At 39.7% G+C, this 15,871-nt stretch overlaps 9 protein-coding genes across 9 annotated transcripts; 2 read left to right on the top strand and 7 right to left on the bottom strand. All coding sequences in view use genetic code 12, as the record gives it.

Moving 5' to 3' along the window:
- Positions 1 to 23: 23 nt before the first annotated feature.
- Positions 24 to 2,597, bottom strand: CPAR2_801060 (TFIIH/NER complex ATPase/helicase subunit; the record flags this gene model as incomplete). The annotated part of the gene is made up of 1 exon (XM_036807942.1): positions 24 to 2,597. The coding sequence occupies one exon, from the start codon at positions 2,595 to 2,597 to the stop codon at positions 24 to 26; it is 2,574 nt and encodes an 857-aa protein (XP_036664729.1).
- Positions 2,598 to 2,810: 213 nt separating this feature from the next.
- SRP40 (Srp40p) lies at positions 2,811 to 3,872 on the bottom strand (the record flags this gene model as incomplete). Its single annotated transcript, XM_036807941.1, has 1 exon — positions 2,811 to 3,872. One exon carries the CDS (start codon positions 3,870 to 3,872, stop codon positions 2,811 to 2,813), a length of 1,062 nt encoding a protein of 353 aa, XP_036664728.1.
- A 306-nt stretch (positions 3,873 to 4,178) lies between these two features.
- On the bottom strand, positions 4,179 to 5,378 carry CPAR2_801040 (triglyceride lipase; the record flags this gene model as incomplete). Its single annotated transcript, XM_036807940.1, has 1 exon — positions 4,179 to 5,378. The coding sequence occupies one exon, from the start codon at positions 5,376 to 5,378 to the stop codon at positions 4,179 to 4,181; it is 1,200 nt and encodes a 399-aa protein (XP_036664727.1).
- Positions 5,379 to 5,998: 620 nt separating this feature from the next.
- Positions 5,999 to 6,931, top strand: PAN6 (pantoate--beta-alanine ligase; the record flags this gene model as incomplete). Its single annotated transcript, XM_036807939.1, has 1 exon — positions 5,999 to 6,931. One exon carries the CDS (start codon positions 5,999 to 6,001, stop codon positions 6,929 to 6,931), a length of 933 nt encoding a protein of 310 aa, XP_036664726.1.
- A 77-nt stretch (positions 6,932 to 7,008) lies between these two features.
- Positions 7,009 to 10,152, bottom strand: CPAR2_801020 (DEAH-box RNA helicase; the record flags this gene model as incomplete). The annotated part of the gene is made up of 1 exon (XM_036807938.1): positions 7,009 to 10,152. One exon carries the CDS (start codon positions 10,150 to 10,152, stop codon positions 7,009 to 7,011), a length of 3,144 nt encoding a protein of 1,047 aa, XP_036664725.1.
- An 84-nt stretch (positions 10,153 to 10,236) lies between these two features.
- Positions 10,237 to 10,890, top strand: CPAR2_801010 (uncharacterized protein; the record flags this gene model as incomplete). The annotated part of the gene is made up of 1 exon (XM_036807937.1): positions 10,237 to 10,890. One exon carries the CDS (start codon positions 10,237 to 10,239, stop codon positions 10,888 to 10,890), a length of 654 nt encoding a protein of 217 aa, XP_036664724.1.
- Positions 10,891 to 10,896: 6 nt separating this feature from the next.
- On the bottom strand, positions 10,897 to 12,681 carry CPAR2_801000 (FG-nucleoporin; the record flags this gene model as incomplete). The annotated part of the gene is made up of 1 exon (XM_036807936.1): positions 10,897 to 12,681. One exon carries the CDS (start codon positions 12,679 to 12,681, stop codon positions 10,897 to 10,899), a length of 1,785 nt encoding a protein of 594 aa, XP_036664723.1.
- A 399-nt stretch (positions 12,682 to 13,080) lies between these two features.
- CPAR2_800990 (uncharacterized protein) lies at positions 13,081 to 13,635 on the bottom strand (the record flags this gene model as incomplete). Its single annotated transcript, XM_036807935.1, has 1 exon — positions 13,081 to 13,635. One exon carries the CDS (start codon positions 13,633 to 13,635, stop codon positions 13,081 to 13,083), a length of 555 nt encoding a protein of 184 aa, XP_036664722.1.
- Positions 13,636 to 14,759: 1,124 nt separating this feature from the next.
- CPAR2_800980 (Golgi transport complex subunit) lies at positions 14,760 to 15,497 on the bottom strand (the record flags this gene model as incomplete). Its single annotated transcript, XM_036807933.1, has 1 exon — positions 14,760 to 15,497. One exon carries the CDS (start codon positions 15,495 to 15,497, stop codon positions 14,760 to 14,762), a length of 738 nt encoding a protein of 245 aa, XP_036664721.1.
- Positions 15,498 to 15,871: the final 374 nt, after the last annotated feature.

Here is a 15,871-nt window from a genome sequence, read left to right as displayed (position 1 = left end):
GACAATTGTAAATTATAGAATTTCTATCTGCGTCCTTGATGTTGTTGCAGCAGCTGCAGTTGTTGCTCTTGCAGTTGTTGTTGTTGCTGTTGCTTCTTCTTGTAATACATCTTTTGAATCAATGGGTGATGCGCTCCCAACTCCTTATTCTTGTTCCTGCTATACTCAATATAAGCCATATCTTCACCACCAGCCAACCCAGCCAACGAACCAGCCGATCGAGTAGCACCACTTTGTTTGCTATTGTCCATCCTTTGTCTTTGCTCTCGGGAAATGAAATTCGTATCTACATCATCACCAATTTCCAAACCGGCAGCATCTTCATTCTTCAACAACACTTGCTGCAACAATTCTCGACGTTCTCTAGCTGATGCATACGCCAAGTCAGGTAATTGCTCCATGCCACTCAAATGTGTAATGACTTTGAATGCATAACCTTGGTCAACTAGGAATGCTTGTCTCTTTGTGGAATAATACATTTCTTGAGTATCTTTCGACACCAAAGAGTAGAAAAATGCATTAAACCCTTCATCATTACGTCTCTTGGCTCGCAAAATTCTACCTAATCTTTGAGCCTCTTGTCTTCTGGACCCATAATGCGATGATATTTGAATCAAACATGTAGCCTCAGGCAAGTCAATGGATGTATCACCCACTTTCGACAAAAAAATGGTGTTTATTTGATCATTGTGTTGGAAATTCTGCAAAATCTTCATTCTCTCCTGTTGCGGCGTAGATCCATATATAAATGGTTTACCAAGTTTCAATGCATACTCTTGAAGTGCATACACATTATCACTAAACACAATGATCTTGTCGCCCCTCTTTTCATGATAATGGATCAAAAACTGACATGCTTGAAACTTGGTAGGATTCATAATATACAATAGCATCCTTTTACGGGCACTTTCCCGCAAATACTCTTGATAAAATTCAGCCGTCATCGGACACCACACTTCAGCACATTGAACATTTGCAATGTGTCCCTTTTGTGCCAAGTCCATCCAATTTGCTTCGTACAATTTGGGACCAATCAAGAAATTCAAATCATCAATCTTGTCATCTTCACGCACCAAAGTAGCTGTTAAGCCAAGCTTGGCGTGCGCAGCTATAGTCGTAACAACACGTCTAAACATATTGGCAGGGACAACATGCACCTCATCCAAGATGATAAACCCCCATTCTCGTGATCGAAGAAAATCCATCACTTTTTGCGAATCATGCGACCTGTTACGAGTGTTTGCAACCATTGAATACGTGGAAACTACTAAGCCAGATTCACTGGCAAACATTTCTTTGTTCTCTGATGTGAATACAGCAACTTTTTCCGGTTGTATTGTACACCATTGCAAGAACTGTTGCCTCCACTGCATAACCGAAACTGATGAGGTACACAATACAATAACAGACTTTCGGATGGTGCAAGCAGCAGTAATTCCAACCAACGTCTTTCCGGCACCACACGGAAGCACAATGATACCTGATCTAGCTCTTCCATTTCCAAACATTTTCGACAATGATTTCTCTTGATATGGCCTGATTTGCGTTGAGGGTTTCAAATCAATTTCAAGGTCGGGATTTCTTGCATCATTACGGAAATCATACTCTTCCAAAACTGGATAGTCAATCTCTTGACATCGCCTCTTTACAATTTCCACAGAGTCGTGGGATATCTCGAACGAGTGTACAGTGTCCAAGTCATCTTCGTCGTCTCGACTTCCAACAACCGAAGCAAAAATGTCTTCAGCTTCATTGGATGGTTTTGTTGCGTCAGCAGCGGACTCTTCTTTCTTTTTGGTTCCCGGTATTTCAATGTCATTCTGCGGAGGTGCCGATTGAACCAACCCGTTGCTGGTCACAGTGTTTTCAGTGGATTGTATTCTCAAAGGGCCAATAACCTCATCTTTGAGCAACATTTGCAATATATCCGCTTGTGTACTTTCAACAAAATACCTATTGTTTTTCAAAACTAACTTGATCTTACCATATGATACAGTTGCGGCTTTAATAAATTCGACAATGGTGTCTGTCACAGGCACTTTTGATAACCTATTCAATACAGATATTATATCATTGGTTTCTAGTCCCACTGAAACGGCTGCATACAATGAAAATGGAGTTATCTTGTACTCGTGTATGTGTGAGGGCCTCGAGATTGGCTCAGCAATTGTGATTAAAAAATCTTGCGCTTGCTCAGCTAATGGCGAGAATGACTCTAGAATAATCCTCATGTCATTTGGAGATATCCATAAGGGTCTCGTAAAATGGTCTGGCTTTAATTTGAGATATGAGAAATCGGATGCACCAAAAGACTTCGAAACTGCATCAGGGATATAACCTGGAGGTAAATCAGGGGTTACATCTAGCAAATCATCATCTGAAAAGTTTTGCTCCAGTAACAGACCCTTGACCGAGTTTACAGCCATACGGGCCTTTTGTTTCTTTAGTTGTTGAGCAACTTCATCGGCAGTTGCCTTATTTGCCTTCCTCTTTCTGGGTGTACCATAATCATCATCATCTATGTCAATGTACCCTTCATCAGAGAAATTTTCATCATCAAGTTCAGCATAGTTGACAGACTGTGATCTTTTGGACATAATAAGTAGCTCTGATCCCTATCAAAAAACCAATAAAAGGGTCAGATGTAAGGGATAAAAAGATGTGATTTATGAGAATCTTGAAGTTCTACATTTTTGATTTCTTTTGTAAAGAAGGGCGTGCATCTTTTTACAAAATCATCAATTTTTGGCAACCATGTTCAAATCTATTGACAAATCTTAATTAACGAATAAACTCACCCTGATACAACTCTAATCGGTAAATTTATATGACCCGCTAGCTAAAGTAATGCTACCTCCTCTGTAGCTGCCTTTTTTCATTTTGTTTTTGTTCTTGGTGAAATCCTTACCTCTAACTTGCAACAATCTTTCACTGGCTTTTTCTCCCCAAGTTCCAGCTGCACCTTTGTATGTGTTATCTTGCAACGCTCTGTCTTCAAAAGAGATTTTTGATCTATCTATTCTAGAGAAATGCTTTCTTTGACCTGGTTTAAGTTCAGGTTCAGGAGTGGCTGGTGTTGAGTTGGAGTTGATTGATTCTGTCACTGATGAGCCTGAAGAGGTACCGGGTTCAACTTTGACTTTCTTTTGATTATGTGCGTCGTCTGAACCTTGGTGTTTCCTTTTGTTTGTATATGACTTTGAGTCGGAGTCGGATTCACTTGATGAGGATGAGTCGGATGAACTGGAGGAATCTGATGAATCGGAGTCTGAATCTGAGGATGAGCTTGATGAATCTGAAGATGAGTTTGATGAATCTGAAGATGAGCTTGATGACTCTGAAGATGAGCTTGATGACTCTGAAGATGAGCTTGATGATTCTGAAGATGAGCTTGATGATTCTGAAGATGAGCTTGATGACTCTGAAGATGAGCTTGATGAGTCGGTGTCTGTTGATGAGCTGGAGGACGTGTCACTCTCTGAAGATGAGGAGCTGTCCGTGCTGGAGGAGGTGTTTGATGATGAAGTCTTTGACGTCTCTTTCTCATCGGTGGCTGCTCCCACTTCTTTAGTGTCGTCCTCGTCGTCACTTTCATCGCCTGAAGTATCTTCGTCTCCGGAACTAGTCTCGTCATCGCCATCAGAACCGCTTTCGGAATCAGAGGACTGAGCCTCCTTCTCCTTCGCTTCTAGTTTCTGGACAAAGTCATATACTTTGTTCACTGCTTTTTTGTCAAAGTTGCGAACTTCCAAATTTTCCACCAAAACGGTTAAAACCTTAGTATCCAAACTCTTCATTTGTTTGTCATTCTTGACAATATCTTGAATACACTTTAGGATTGCTTTCAACTTTGATTCAGCTGAAACACTCATTTCTAGCAAAACTGGAAGATCTTTTGGAACAGCTGCGAGATTTTGGTGTGTGTGCTCAATTGGTAGTGATGAGATGGCAGATGGGAAACTTTTGAAAAAAAAAATTAAAAAAACTTTTTCTTGCACAAAAGCACAATCAACAAATTGCAAAATTTCTGCTTGCAAATTACACACCCGAAAGTCTCCTCAGTATAATTTAAGGACTACATTTACAGCTCCAAATCTAAAATATACTATCACTTTAAAACATATACTAGAGGAAAAAAAAGGCGCGTATTACCTCCGGAAGGGTCAAATCAACAAATACTACAATTTGGATTTCTTATCAATCAATTGAAATGGAACGTGGTTTGCGGCATCGTAACCATATACGTGGTCCATGTCGAGATTTAAAATCAGCTTGTATTGCTGGTCGCGAATGGCATTTTTGTCTCCATTCAAAGCAATTTCAGGAATCATAGACCTCTTCTTTTTGTATTCCTCGTCACGTTTCGTCATTGACTCTCTGATGATCTTAACCACATCATCTGGCTGTTCAGAATTCACCAAATGTTGTCCGTCTTTGATTTCAATAGCACCAGCCAACATATCCGATCTGATGCTGGTACGAATCCAGGTGATACTCTCTCTTACGTTCCAATTAGCTGCGCCGCCGATAACATGGAAAACAGGAACTCTGATCAATGGCAAAATAAGCATACCCTTTTGCATAGCCATACGGGGACTCAAATAAGTTGTCAATTGACTCACTTTCAGACACTTGGTCTTATACACATCTTTTCCTTCCGCATTCTTTGTCTTGTAAATTTCATCAGCAATGTAATCTTGTAATACTTCAGACTGGAAACGCTTAGTAAATGAGTATTTCTCGAAATAATCTCTAGCATCTTGTTCAGTATCAAAGGAATCTAACATAATGCCAACCAACTTTTTCAACAGCTTCATGAATCTTTGTTCAGATTCTGGTGTTCCGTAAATGACTGGTTCTATTGCCACAACTGAGTCAAACAAAGCCGGCTCCAAAAAAGTTGCATACAAGGCGGTAAATCCACCCATGGAATGACCAACAATAAGGTTTCTCGACTCAAAATCGTTCTTCATGTCTCCTGTGGTTGCTAGTTCGTGCTTGACAACCTCAATAACGTCCTTTGAGCCATCATCCCACATATAAACACAACCCAATTTCCCTTCATTTGCCAAACTTGTATCACCATGACCAATAGCGTCAATAGCAAGAACAGTGTCCAAAAACCAAGGTACTTGGTGAGATTGTGAAAGCTTGTACAACTGTTTTATGAGGTATGTCCATACTGATTTATTAAACCCAGTCCCGTGACAAAAAACCAAATTAAAGGTCAATTGGGACTCTGGATTGGGACGTGGAAAATTAGATTTGAATTTGTTGTACACAATGGTTAAGTCTTGGGCGTCTTTGGCAAGCAAGGTGCTTCCCTTTGCGCGAAAAGGATAAGCTTTTGCTTGTTTCTTTTCAAGTGTGAACGACATTGTGCTTTACAGGGAGTTCTAGTTGCTTGGGGCAAAAAATGTTGGAATTAACGAAACTCTTATACTCTGCTCGGGTAAATTGGCGGCTTGTGGGGGGAAAATGCGCAAAAACGGAGAATGGAGGTACTAAAATGGTAGCGAATCGCTCTAATCTTACAACGGAGTTACAATGAAATAATATTGTACTTTATCGGCGCATACATCCGAACAAGGGGGGAAGACAAGAGCCCCCGCATTGAAAAAGTTTGGAACCGATTTGTTGATACTGGTATCAAAGTTTGATAAGCTAAAAGCAACGCACCAGGCGTAGGGTGATGCCAGATCCAAAAGGATAATACATTTTTAAAACATATCAAGGGCCAAAGTTACTAGCAAGTAGTTTCTGTAATAGCTCCACTTAATCAACAAATCACCTCCTTTCATGGGCGAGCTTTATGCAGACTATGTAGTATACCTCGGACTTACCAAACCCTTGAGCACCACATTCGAGCGGATTTAGAGATATGCACGTCGTATAAAATAAAATTTTCGTAATGCGTTTTTTGAAAATTTTCAAATCACATTCACTTTACGATATTTACCTTCACTGATCCAGCACATACACTCATTTGACACTCTTCATGACTTCAAGTAAGATTAAAATACTTAGGACGGTACACCAGGTGAGACAATGGAGAGCCCAGCTCTTCTTGAATAACCAGTCAGTTGGGTTTGTTCCCACCATGGGGGCATTACATGCAGGTCATTGTTCCTTGGTGTCACAGTCAATACAGGAAAATGACAAGACTATTGTATCTATATTTGTCAACCCCTCCCAGTTTGGACCCACTGAAGATTTGGACAAATATCCCAGAAGTTTGGATCATGACTTGGAGATATTGGAAACACAATTCAAGAGCAAACCTGTGGATGCTGTATTTGTACCGAAGGTTACCGAAATGTACCCTAGTGGTATTACATTGGATGTCGAAAACCAACGAGGTACCTTCGTAACTGTTCACGGTTCTAGTGAGCAACTTGAAGGAGTCACGAGGCCACAGTTTTTCAGAGGTGTTGCAACTGTTGTCACCAAATTATTAAACATTGTGCAGCCAACAAGAATCTACTTTGGTCAAAAAGATGCCCAACAATGCGTTGTCATCAAGAATTTGGTAAAGGATTTACACATTCCCACTGAAGTGAGAGTGATGCCAACTTCTAGAGAGAGTAACGGCTTAGCCATGTCATCAAGAAATGAATATTTGTCAGACGAAATGAAGAATAGAAGCTCAGTCATTTACAAAGCGTTGAAGAACGGGGAAGCATTCTATAAAGAGAGAAAAGACAAACAGGAGGAAGTTAAAGCAAGTGAAATCCTTTCTGAAATTAGAAAAGTTCTTCAGCAAGATCCAGATTTTGACATTGAGTACATTGCGGTTAGTCATCCGGAACTTTTGACTGATCTTGACGTAGTAAAACCTGGCTTGGGAGCTATTGTTTCATGCGCTGTCAAGGTGCCCAAAGAGGATAGCGATGAAAAAGCTAGATTGATTGACAATATCGTCTTGCAATAGAGTTTTACGAATTTAATGATAAAGGTTTTTAGGGGAGGTATAGAAAAAAAAGTGTTTATTGGTTCAAAGTTTCTTAATTACATTCGTTTTCGTTTACGAAATAGTAAACTTTTTCTGTTTGTTGTCGAGGCGTCCTTCTCTTCTGATTTTGGGACTTTTGTATTTTGCTCTTCATATATCACTCGATCCTTCTCTAGTTGACGCTCAAATTCCTCCCTTGCATTTTTCTCCACACCCTCAATCAATATACCATGAGATTCTTTAGGAACACTGTAAAACACATAACCAAAATCTAGTAACCACAATGGATCGACGCATGTCACAAAATTCATATACTCTTTTGAAGTCAAGATCAAATCATGGTAGATGACAAAGTTCAGACTTAAATTACTATTGAGCAAGCTACTCGTGGGGTGCAAATACATCTTCATGTAGGGATGGCGAAGGTTAACAAACTCAGGAGCGCCATGAATACCCGTTTTGACAAGCTTGGCCAGTTGATGGTAAAAAGCTGCGCACAAACATCTTCGAATATCATCATCATTCTTGGCTCTGTAAAATGGAAGCTTTCTCTTTTGCATAATGAGCGCCAACTGCTTTCTGATCTCCTTTGCTCGAAGTAGTGACTTGTGTTGTATGAAATTGCGGTCACACCACTCATTTATTCGATTCCAATTAGAGCCGAATTTGTTCATATTCGTTTCCCATTGGGTGTAAACATTTAGTAGTGTCAAATGATCAGATTCTGCAACAACAAACCTTTCTCTTGCCGAATCAGCTTCCTTGGCTCTTTCTTTGGATCTTTGAAAGATGCTGGAAACACTCAACATAGCAACGATGGTGAGGATATCTTCCGAACAACGAAAATACTGTTCAGTCGACAACAAAATGAGTTTGGAGAGAGTTGGCTCGATCGGAAATTGAATCATGTCGCGTCCGAGTTTGGTCAATTCACCGATATTGTCTAATGCGCCCATGGCCCACAAATCATACAATGAACAGTTGAGTAAATCTTTGGGAGGACTATCCAAAAATGGAAAGTTGTTAATGTCACGTACATTCAAGGACTTCAAGAGCAACATTGTATTGCTCAAATTAGTCCTTTGAATCTCGGGTATGGGCTGTTGATACATGTTTTGAGGGTCCGTGGCGTGTTCAGTGTATAATCTGTATGCGACACCTGCACCAGTTCTTCCTGCTCTACCGCTTCTTTGCTCGGCATTTGCAAAAGAAATAGGAACTACTTGCAATGTATCCATCCCAAGTTTAGGATTGTAAACTTTGACTTTGACCAAACCACAATCAATTACGTACTTTATACCGTCAACTGTCAATGAAGTTTCCGCAATGTTTGTTGCAACAACGACTTTCCTCTTTGTAGTACTTGATTTATTGAATATCCTTTTCTGCAACTCTTGCGGCATCGAGGAATAGATGGGCAAAATCTCCAAAGGAGGTGGGTTCTCCAACATATTTAGCTTTTCACGTAACAAGTCACAAGTGATTTCAATATCCTCTTGACCGGTCATAAACACAAGAATGTCGCCATCATTTACAAATTCGCCCTTTGTATCACTTCCTTTACTCAAATGGATCGATAAAATCTGTTTTACCGCTGTTTCAACATAATCCATTGTCACGTTCTTGTTGAAGTAAATATCAACAGGAAAAGTTCTTCCTGGAATGGTAAACTGTGGTGCTGCTCCAAAAAATCTTGTGAATCGATCAGCATTCATTGTCGCTGAAGTGACAATTAGCTTCAAGTCTCTTCTTTTGGCTAATAGTCCTTTGAATAATCCCAAAAGGATATCCGTATTTAGTGATCTCTCATGTGCCTCATCAATGATAATACAGCTGTACTCACTTAAAGTATTGTCCGCTAAAATCTCCCTCAACAAAATACCTTCCGTCATATACTTGATTACAGTCTTTTCGGGATTTGTCTTGTCATCAAACCTCACTGAGTACCCCACTTCCTCCCCTAGTTTAACGTGCATTTCTTCACTAACCCTTTTGGCAACTGACATCGCAGCAACCCGTCTTGGTTGTGTACAGCCAATGATTCTTCGCTCGTCTGTGGTTGTAGCCAATCCTTGTTCATATAGAAACTGGGCCAATTGGGTTGTCTTTCCTGAACCTGTTTCACCAATAATGATTGTGACTTGGTTGTCACGAATGGTGGAGACAACATCGTCTCTTACCGCATACGCAGGTAGACTTTTCCTTTGCTTTTGAATTGTATCATAGTCAATATTTTGTTCTGTATCCTCCTGCTGCACTCTAGCTTCTTCTTCTTCCTTCTTTGCAGTTGATGCGACACCCGTTTTCTCTTTAGCCTGTTTTGCCCTCTCCTGTTTCGACTTTATGTTTTGCACCACCAACGACCCTTGTTTTGCCATTGATGCCAATTCTGACGCGGAATCCTTGACTGGATCAACAGTTGGACCTGCTCCTCTAATACTGGATCCAGTGATCTGCAAGGTCAAATGCTCTCTCACATTTTCAAGGAATGGTGGAATCAAAACTTGACTAATTATCGGTATACGATTAAAATCGTTGTTGGGTGCATGATCGTGATCGATGTACTCCCCCAGTGAATTAAAATACCCACCTGTACTTCCCTTTGAAAATACCAGAGAAGTGCTCTGCTTCATAGACGGAGAAGAGTTTTGCTTCACTGCTCTTGATTCCCACTTGCTCGAGGGGTTAGTTTCTCTTGGATTGCGTGTCGCGTCGTGTACTCGTGAGTTTGATGAATTACGTTTGTTAACGAGCTCTGTTGTTTCCAGGGTATCTTTGACAAAGGTAGGTGCAACTTCTTTTAGCCTTTGGGCATCTTCTTTCTTTATTCTTTTGAACTTTGGCTGAGTTGGAACTGTATCTTTAGGTCGTATTTTGATGTTTGGAGTGATGATCTCATCGATATCTTCGTCCTCATCAAACGATAACCTTAGCGAAGACTTACCAGCCCTTTCCACAATTGGGCTTCTTTTCTGCCCCGACGCTTTTGCTTCCAATATCGAAGCTTGTATGTTATCATAAATATCCTTTGCATGCTCATCGTTTTTTAATCCAATAATCTGCGTAAACTTTACAAAATCTTCAAAACTTTTACCTCTGGCTTGTGCAATCACTGTTTGTGTCAAAGAGTCATTTTCCGGCTTATTCAAATAACCAGCTAGCTTCTGCTTTATACTCTGTGTTGTATCATCACCATTCATGTCAATCTTTGGTTGAAAAAGATGAGTTTTACAAAATCGCGAAAATGTTGATTCCAAGTAAATATACATTACATAGGAGATGACATGAGCAAAATACCCAAGCGATTTCAGATATACTTCAAGTATGCCGTTGGTTTCAAGTGCAAAATCATACCTCCTCCAAAAACACCATCAGAGTTACATTTTATAACCGAAAGCTTTCGCAATTTAGCTACGGTTGATATTTTGAAAACGACGCCATTGAATTCGGAGGCATTGGTTGACAACAAAGTATTTCAGGTTGATATACTATTCAGTCCAATTCGTAAAAAGAGTGTGTTTCTGCCTTTGTCAATTGATGATGAAGAAGCTGAACAGATTTTTGACTCACATCCGAGGAATGTTGTCATACGAGACAAACTCAAGGAGAAGCTACTGAATTTAATATCAATTCCGAGATACTTGTACGTTGAAAATGACGAAATGTTTTCAGGTAACCAGCGACTGATTCAATTCGTACATGAGCTATCTAGTAACGGACGAGATCTTCTTGGTAAGTATGATTTGTCACTAGGTACTATTGAGAATCCCTTTATATCACTTACCAAGTTCGATCCTAGTTTGAATGAGAAGCTGGATAAGTTTAGACTACGACGGGCAATTCGAAATGATGTGCAACATTTTCACAAATTGCAGGATATAGAGATCTACACGAACCATACACACATTTTACATAAACTTGAAACTAATACATTTTGAATTTTATTACTTTCTATTTGAGATCATCTTTTCAACCTTTTCTTCATCTTTTCTCAACACTTCGTTCAAATAGTTTAATCCCATTTGTTGTTTGACCAAAATTTGCGAAATCTTTTCAATAGCATCATTGGGGTTATGAATATCCTCTTTTGATTTGCCCTTGGTGGCTACGCCATTATCAAAAGATTCGTTCAAAACATTTATTGACTTGTCAAATTGAGTATTGATATTCTCGGCTCTTTCTTTGAGTACCGCCATCTTGGCGAAAATATCCCCTACTTTTCCAATCGGACTGTTTGGATCATTAAGTTTATTGATCAATATATCAAATTGCTTGGCAATCTCTTCCTCCTCTGGTAGCAAAGGGTATCCCTTTAATTTAAGCATCGCCAATACCGTAGCCAAACGTAACAACCTCCGCGAAAGCTGTGTGTGTCTTGTCTTGGCTTTAAGAATCCTCGTGGTATTTTCCAAGTCGTGTTTTGCCGACAATGTATTTAGTCTTTCATTAATCTGATTCAATACAACCTTCTCCTTGGCTGCGTAATCTAATTGAGTTTCAACTCGTTGCGCAACTTCATCATACGATGTTATCTTGATGGGGTAAAAATTTTGCCCAGGTCTTTCAGTCATGGCTTTATCCCAATCTTCCGGCGTTTCATTGGCTGGTCGTGGCTGAGACATCAACACATTCATTTCTTGGTCATTGAATTTATTGTAAAGATGCGTCTTTAACGCACATTTAGGTGAATTGGGATCCCATTGTTCGTAAACTTTAGCCAATTGATCGTTCACGGCTGGAGTATATGCTGCGGGGTTGGCGGTCTGAGGTTGATCAGTACTTTGACCGAACCTGCCAAGTGTTGAAACGTTATTCACGGTAGGTTGCGTTTGCTGGGGCTGACTCCAACTAAATGATGGTTGCTGGTTATTAGTGGTATTGGAGAAAAATGTTGACTGTTGCTGCTGCTGTGGCTGTTGCTGCTGTTGTTGCGGCTGTCCTCCAAACAATCCGCCACCACCACCAGTTGGCTTATTCCCAAAAAGCCCACCACCTCCTTGAGTATTGGCATTGTTTGACCCAAAGAGACCGCCACTTTGCTGTTGAGTATTACTAGATCCAAATAAACCGCCACCTGATGGTGCGCTGGGCTTGTTGCCAAAAAGACCACCTGATGTTGATGATTGTTGGTTGCCCCCAAATAATCCACCCGTGTTGGTGTTGTTTTGTTGTTGATTGTTTCCAAATAGACTACCAGAATTTCCTGTGTTGCTTTGTTGTGCATTTCCAAATAGTCCGCCTCCGGCATTTGAAGTTTGCTGCTTGTTTCCAAACAATACTCCAGACGTGCCGGCGTTGCTTTGTTGGTTGTTTCCAAACAAACCTCCAGTGTTTGATCCTTGTTGTTGATTATTACCGAACAATCCTCCTCCTGTGGTTAGAGTTCCGGCAGGCTTGCCAAACGTAGAGCCTCCAGTGTTTGCTCCAAACCCTCCAGTAGTTGCTGGGTTCGACGTTTGAGTCGTACCAAACAACCCACCTCCAACTGGTTTCTGTTGATTTGATCCAAACAACCCTCCTGACGTTGCATTGGTGTTACTATTCTGCGATTGACCAAACAAGCCACCTGTTGAATTTGTTTGCCCAGTGGTATTTGGTTGTCCAAATCCAAATCCCGTATTAGCTGAAGTAGCTGGCTTGTTTCCAAATAACCCGCCTCCGGTGGTGTTATTATTTGTATTCGATGTCCCAAACAAGCCTCCTCCAGTATTACTGCTTGCACCAAACATGAAATGTGATTCGATTGTGTTGTGTTTTGCGATGGTTTTTTTGTTCAATGGAGATGTTTATTTTTCGTGGTGATGAAAAAGATGCGATTTAACTTTTTAGAGTTGATAGAAGTTTCGTCGAAAATGCAATGTGATAAAAGAAATATTATTTGAGAGTCTCATACGTAGGTGCAGTGTAGAAACTTGGATTGAGTGATGTTAAAAGATTGTGTATTTGTAGAGATGTACAGAGAGGGTTTCAAAAAATGGCTATCAACCAACACAGGTTGCAGCCAAAGCTCAAGCCTCTTCATGACTTACTTGATTCCTCTTGAAGATTCTGTCTTTATGATCTACGAGTACAACGATGATTGGTCCCTTGAAGTTAAATGTATTTGCAGAATATGTATATTCTCTCATCTAGCTACTGCTTGGGGCAGGAGCAGTTGCAGAAGCAGGAGTCGCAGTTGCGGTAGCTTCATGCTTTTTCAAAAACTCCTTAGTTTGTCTGACATCCTTTGAATCTGGTCCATAAATTGGATTCTTTTTATCTTGTATTTGCTCTTCAACACCAGGGATCTTCTTGACTAATTTCAAATTGTCAAATACACATTTACTTAAAACACCTTCACTAGCACGACAACGACTGAAATATTGGTTATTTTGTTCTAAACATTCATAATGTAACTTGAATTCGTCAAAACAATACTTGTTTAAATCTTTCAATACTGATATAGCGCATCTGGTCACACGTCTTCCTTCTTTTAAGCAATCTATAGTTCCTCCATTGTGCTCGTCCTTACACAACATGAAATCATCATTATATGGTTTACATCTGTCTCCAATGTAGTATGATGCTGATAATAACGGTGCTGAAGTGGCTCCTACTTCATCCACTTCTGGTATAGTATTTGGCAACGGAGTTTCTTCCTTATTTTCCCATTTGTGTCTGCCTATAAAGAATTCCCCGAACATGATGTGCGTATTATATGACGTTGTGTATGTTTAGATAGTGAGGATGTATGTAGCCTTTGCTTACTTGACTGAGTTTTCGAGTTTTCTCAACTAAAATTTTATTTCAAATTCGCAAATTCTGGTTGGATAGTGCGCGAACAAAGAAGAAAACTGAGAAGAGATTTAGAAAGTAGTGTTTCTAACGAATCAATTGAGTTTTCTCTATCTTCGGAACGAGTTGATGAAAACCCTTTCACTATTGCTTTCAGAAGCTCACTTGTGTTTCAACATTTCAATATCTGCAGTCAATTTACCAACAATTCTTTGACCGTAATGGCCTTCAGAAAAACAATAACGTTTCGGGAATAGATCCCTAAACGACTGATCGATAATCGACTTTGGAAGTTTTCGTCCTTCGTATATGTTTTCTGTGAGTATATACGCCTTTGTAGAAAATTGGTCTTACTCCCCCTCCAGGTAAGCCTGATGCTGTGTTAACATTTTCTTGTTGGAATTTGATCAATCAGTTTACCAAAGCTGCAAGGGGAAGGTCTAGTTTGATAATGATACGACAGCTTTGATCACCTCGGCGAATACAAACTTGAGTAATCTCACGGAAAGTTTTCCCTTCGTGGGACCACTTTTCCATCAATCAGCACGCCATTCTTTTCACCAATGTGAATTTGGCACAGATGGTTTACCTATGGGCGCTTTCTAACCCAATATGTCGATCACGGCCAGTCCTTTTTGAATATGTGGCAAGGTAATAGATATTTCGAGTCTTCGACGTATATTGAAGAGACTAGCTTACAGGATAATAAAGTTGTATTTGCACTTAAATAATAACGCTTACCAATGCAAGGTGGCATTGTAGGTGGTATAATCAGAGAGGCCAGGAGATGATAGCCAAAGAGCTGGTTCAGAAAAAGTACTTGGGCTTGTATTGTGGTGGAGAAAGTGGCGTGTACATTAACCATGGCGCATGTAGTCGTTCCAGTTGCAAGCTCTTTTATAAGCGTCTCGCTTGATTGCAGATAATGAGTTGAGACCCTTTTATTTGTTCCTACAGTAGATTAGCTTCCAGTACAATTACCATTACCATATTCTGACGCTCTAGTCTGAAAAATTGTATTGGGCATGATTCATTAATGTTTGATCATATTTTGAATGTTTAGTACCAGCATGACTAAGCTTGGCTCTTTAATTCTTTTCAATTTAATCTCATTGATCAACAGTCGTACCAAGCTTTCAAATTCCATAATTACTGAGTTGACCTTTGCATTCAAATATTGCTGTTGTAATTTAGTTTGAGATTCGGTGGTCAAGTTTTCCAAATGTTTCCCAACGCTGAGAACTGATAAATAAGTGGCCGCCATTTTCTGAAAATTACCAAGGTTTATATCATCCTTGCTCAACTTTTCAAATATTTCAATTTGATCATGGAGTAAAAGTTGCAACTTGGCTACACTTTTCAACCCAATCAATTGCCTTCTTAGAGTTAATGTTGTGGAGACTTCATCATTCATTTGATTAAATTTACCATCGTACTGAAGTAGTTGAATCTTGAACTGCTTCAAATCCTCTGATATCGAATTGATCATGTCATCACCACCATTTATTGATTTTCCCAATTTGATAAAATCAGTATAGTCATGGTTGACAATATCTAACAAGTTTTGATTCAAACTTGACGAAAGTTCTTTTAGTTCTTGGATCAACACAGCAAGGGATGTAAATCGATGGCTCTTGTATAGAAATTGATCAATGGCTTCTGGGTCATTGTTAAAATTTTTGAAATCAGTGGTGGATATTGATACAGGAAATGGAAAATCTTCTTCTTCTGATATGCTGTCTGTTATTGAGGTGTCAGCGAGCTTCGACATGATGAACGACTGGCTTGGGGGATTGTCTTATGCAGTTCAGGTCTGAACTTTAATGATGCTTCGGGAATGCGAATCTGACAACTTAAACGCTACCAAATTCTTCAAAAATTTGCATTCAATCCCCAAATAGGATTGCATATTTCTGGACGACTAGTTGTACATACACTCATAGGTTCAAATTACCTCTTGTATTATGAATGCTGTTTGGATGTTGTGAAGAAACAGTACGGCGTGTTAGTTTATACCTGTTTGTGACTAGAACAATGTAAATGTAAACTTTTCAATTATCTCTACATTGTAAAAGATGAGGTCTCGACTTTGGAAGTGTGACAGTTTTATTTACCTGGAAGGCTAACTTGCTTACATCGAACCTT

The sequence above is a fragment of the Candida parapsilosis genome, contig 005807 (assembly GCF_000182765.1).
Source record: "Candida parapsilosis strain CDC317 annotated contig 005807".
Lineage (NCBI taxonomy): Eukaryota > Fungi > Ascomycota > Pichiomycetes > Serinales > Debaryomycetaceae > Lodderomyces > Lodderomyces parapsilosis.
Note: the sequence above shows the minus strand (reverse complement) of the source record. Positions and strands in the feature narration are given on the sequence as shown.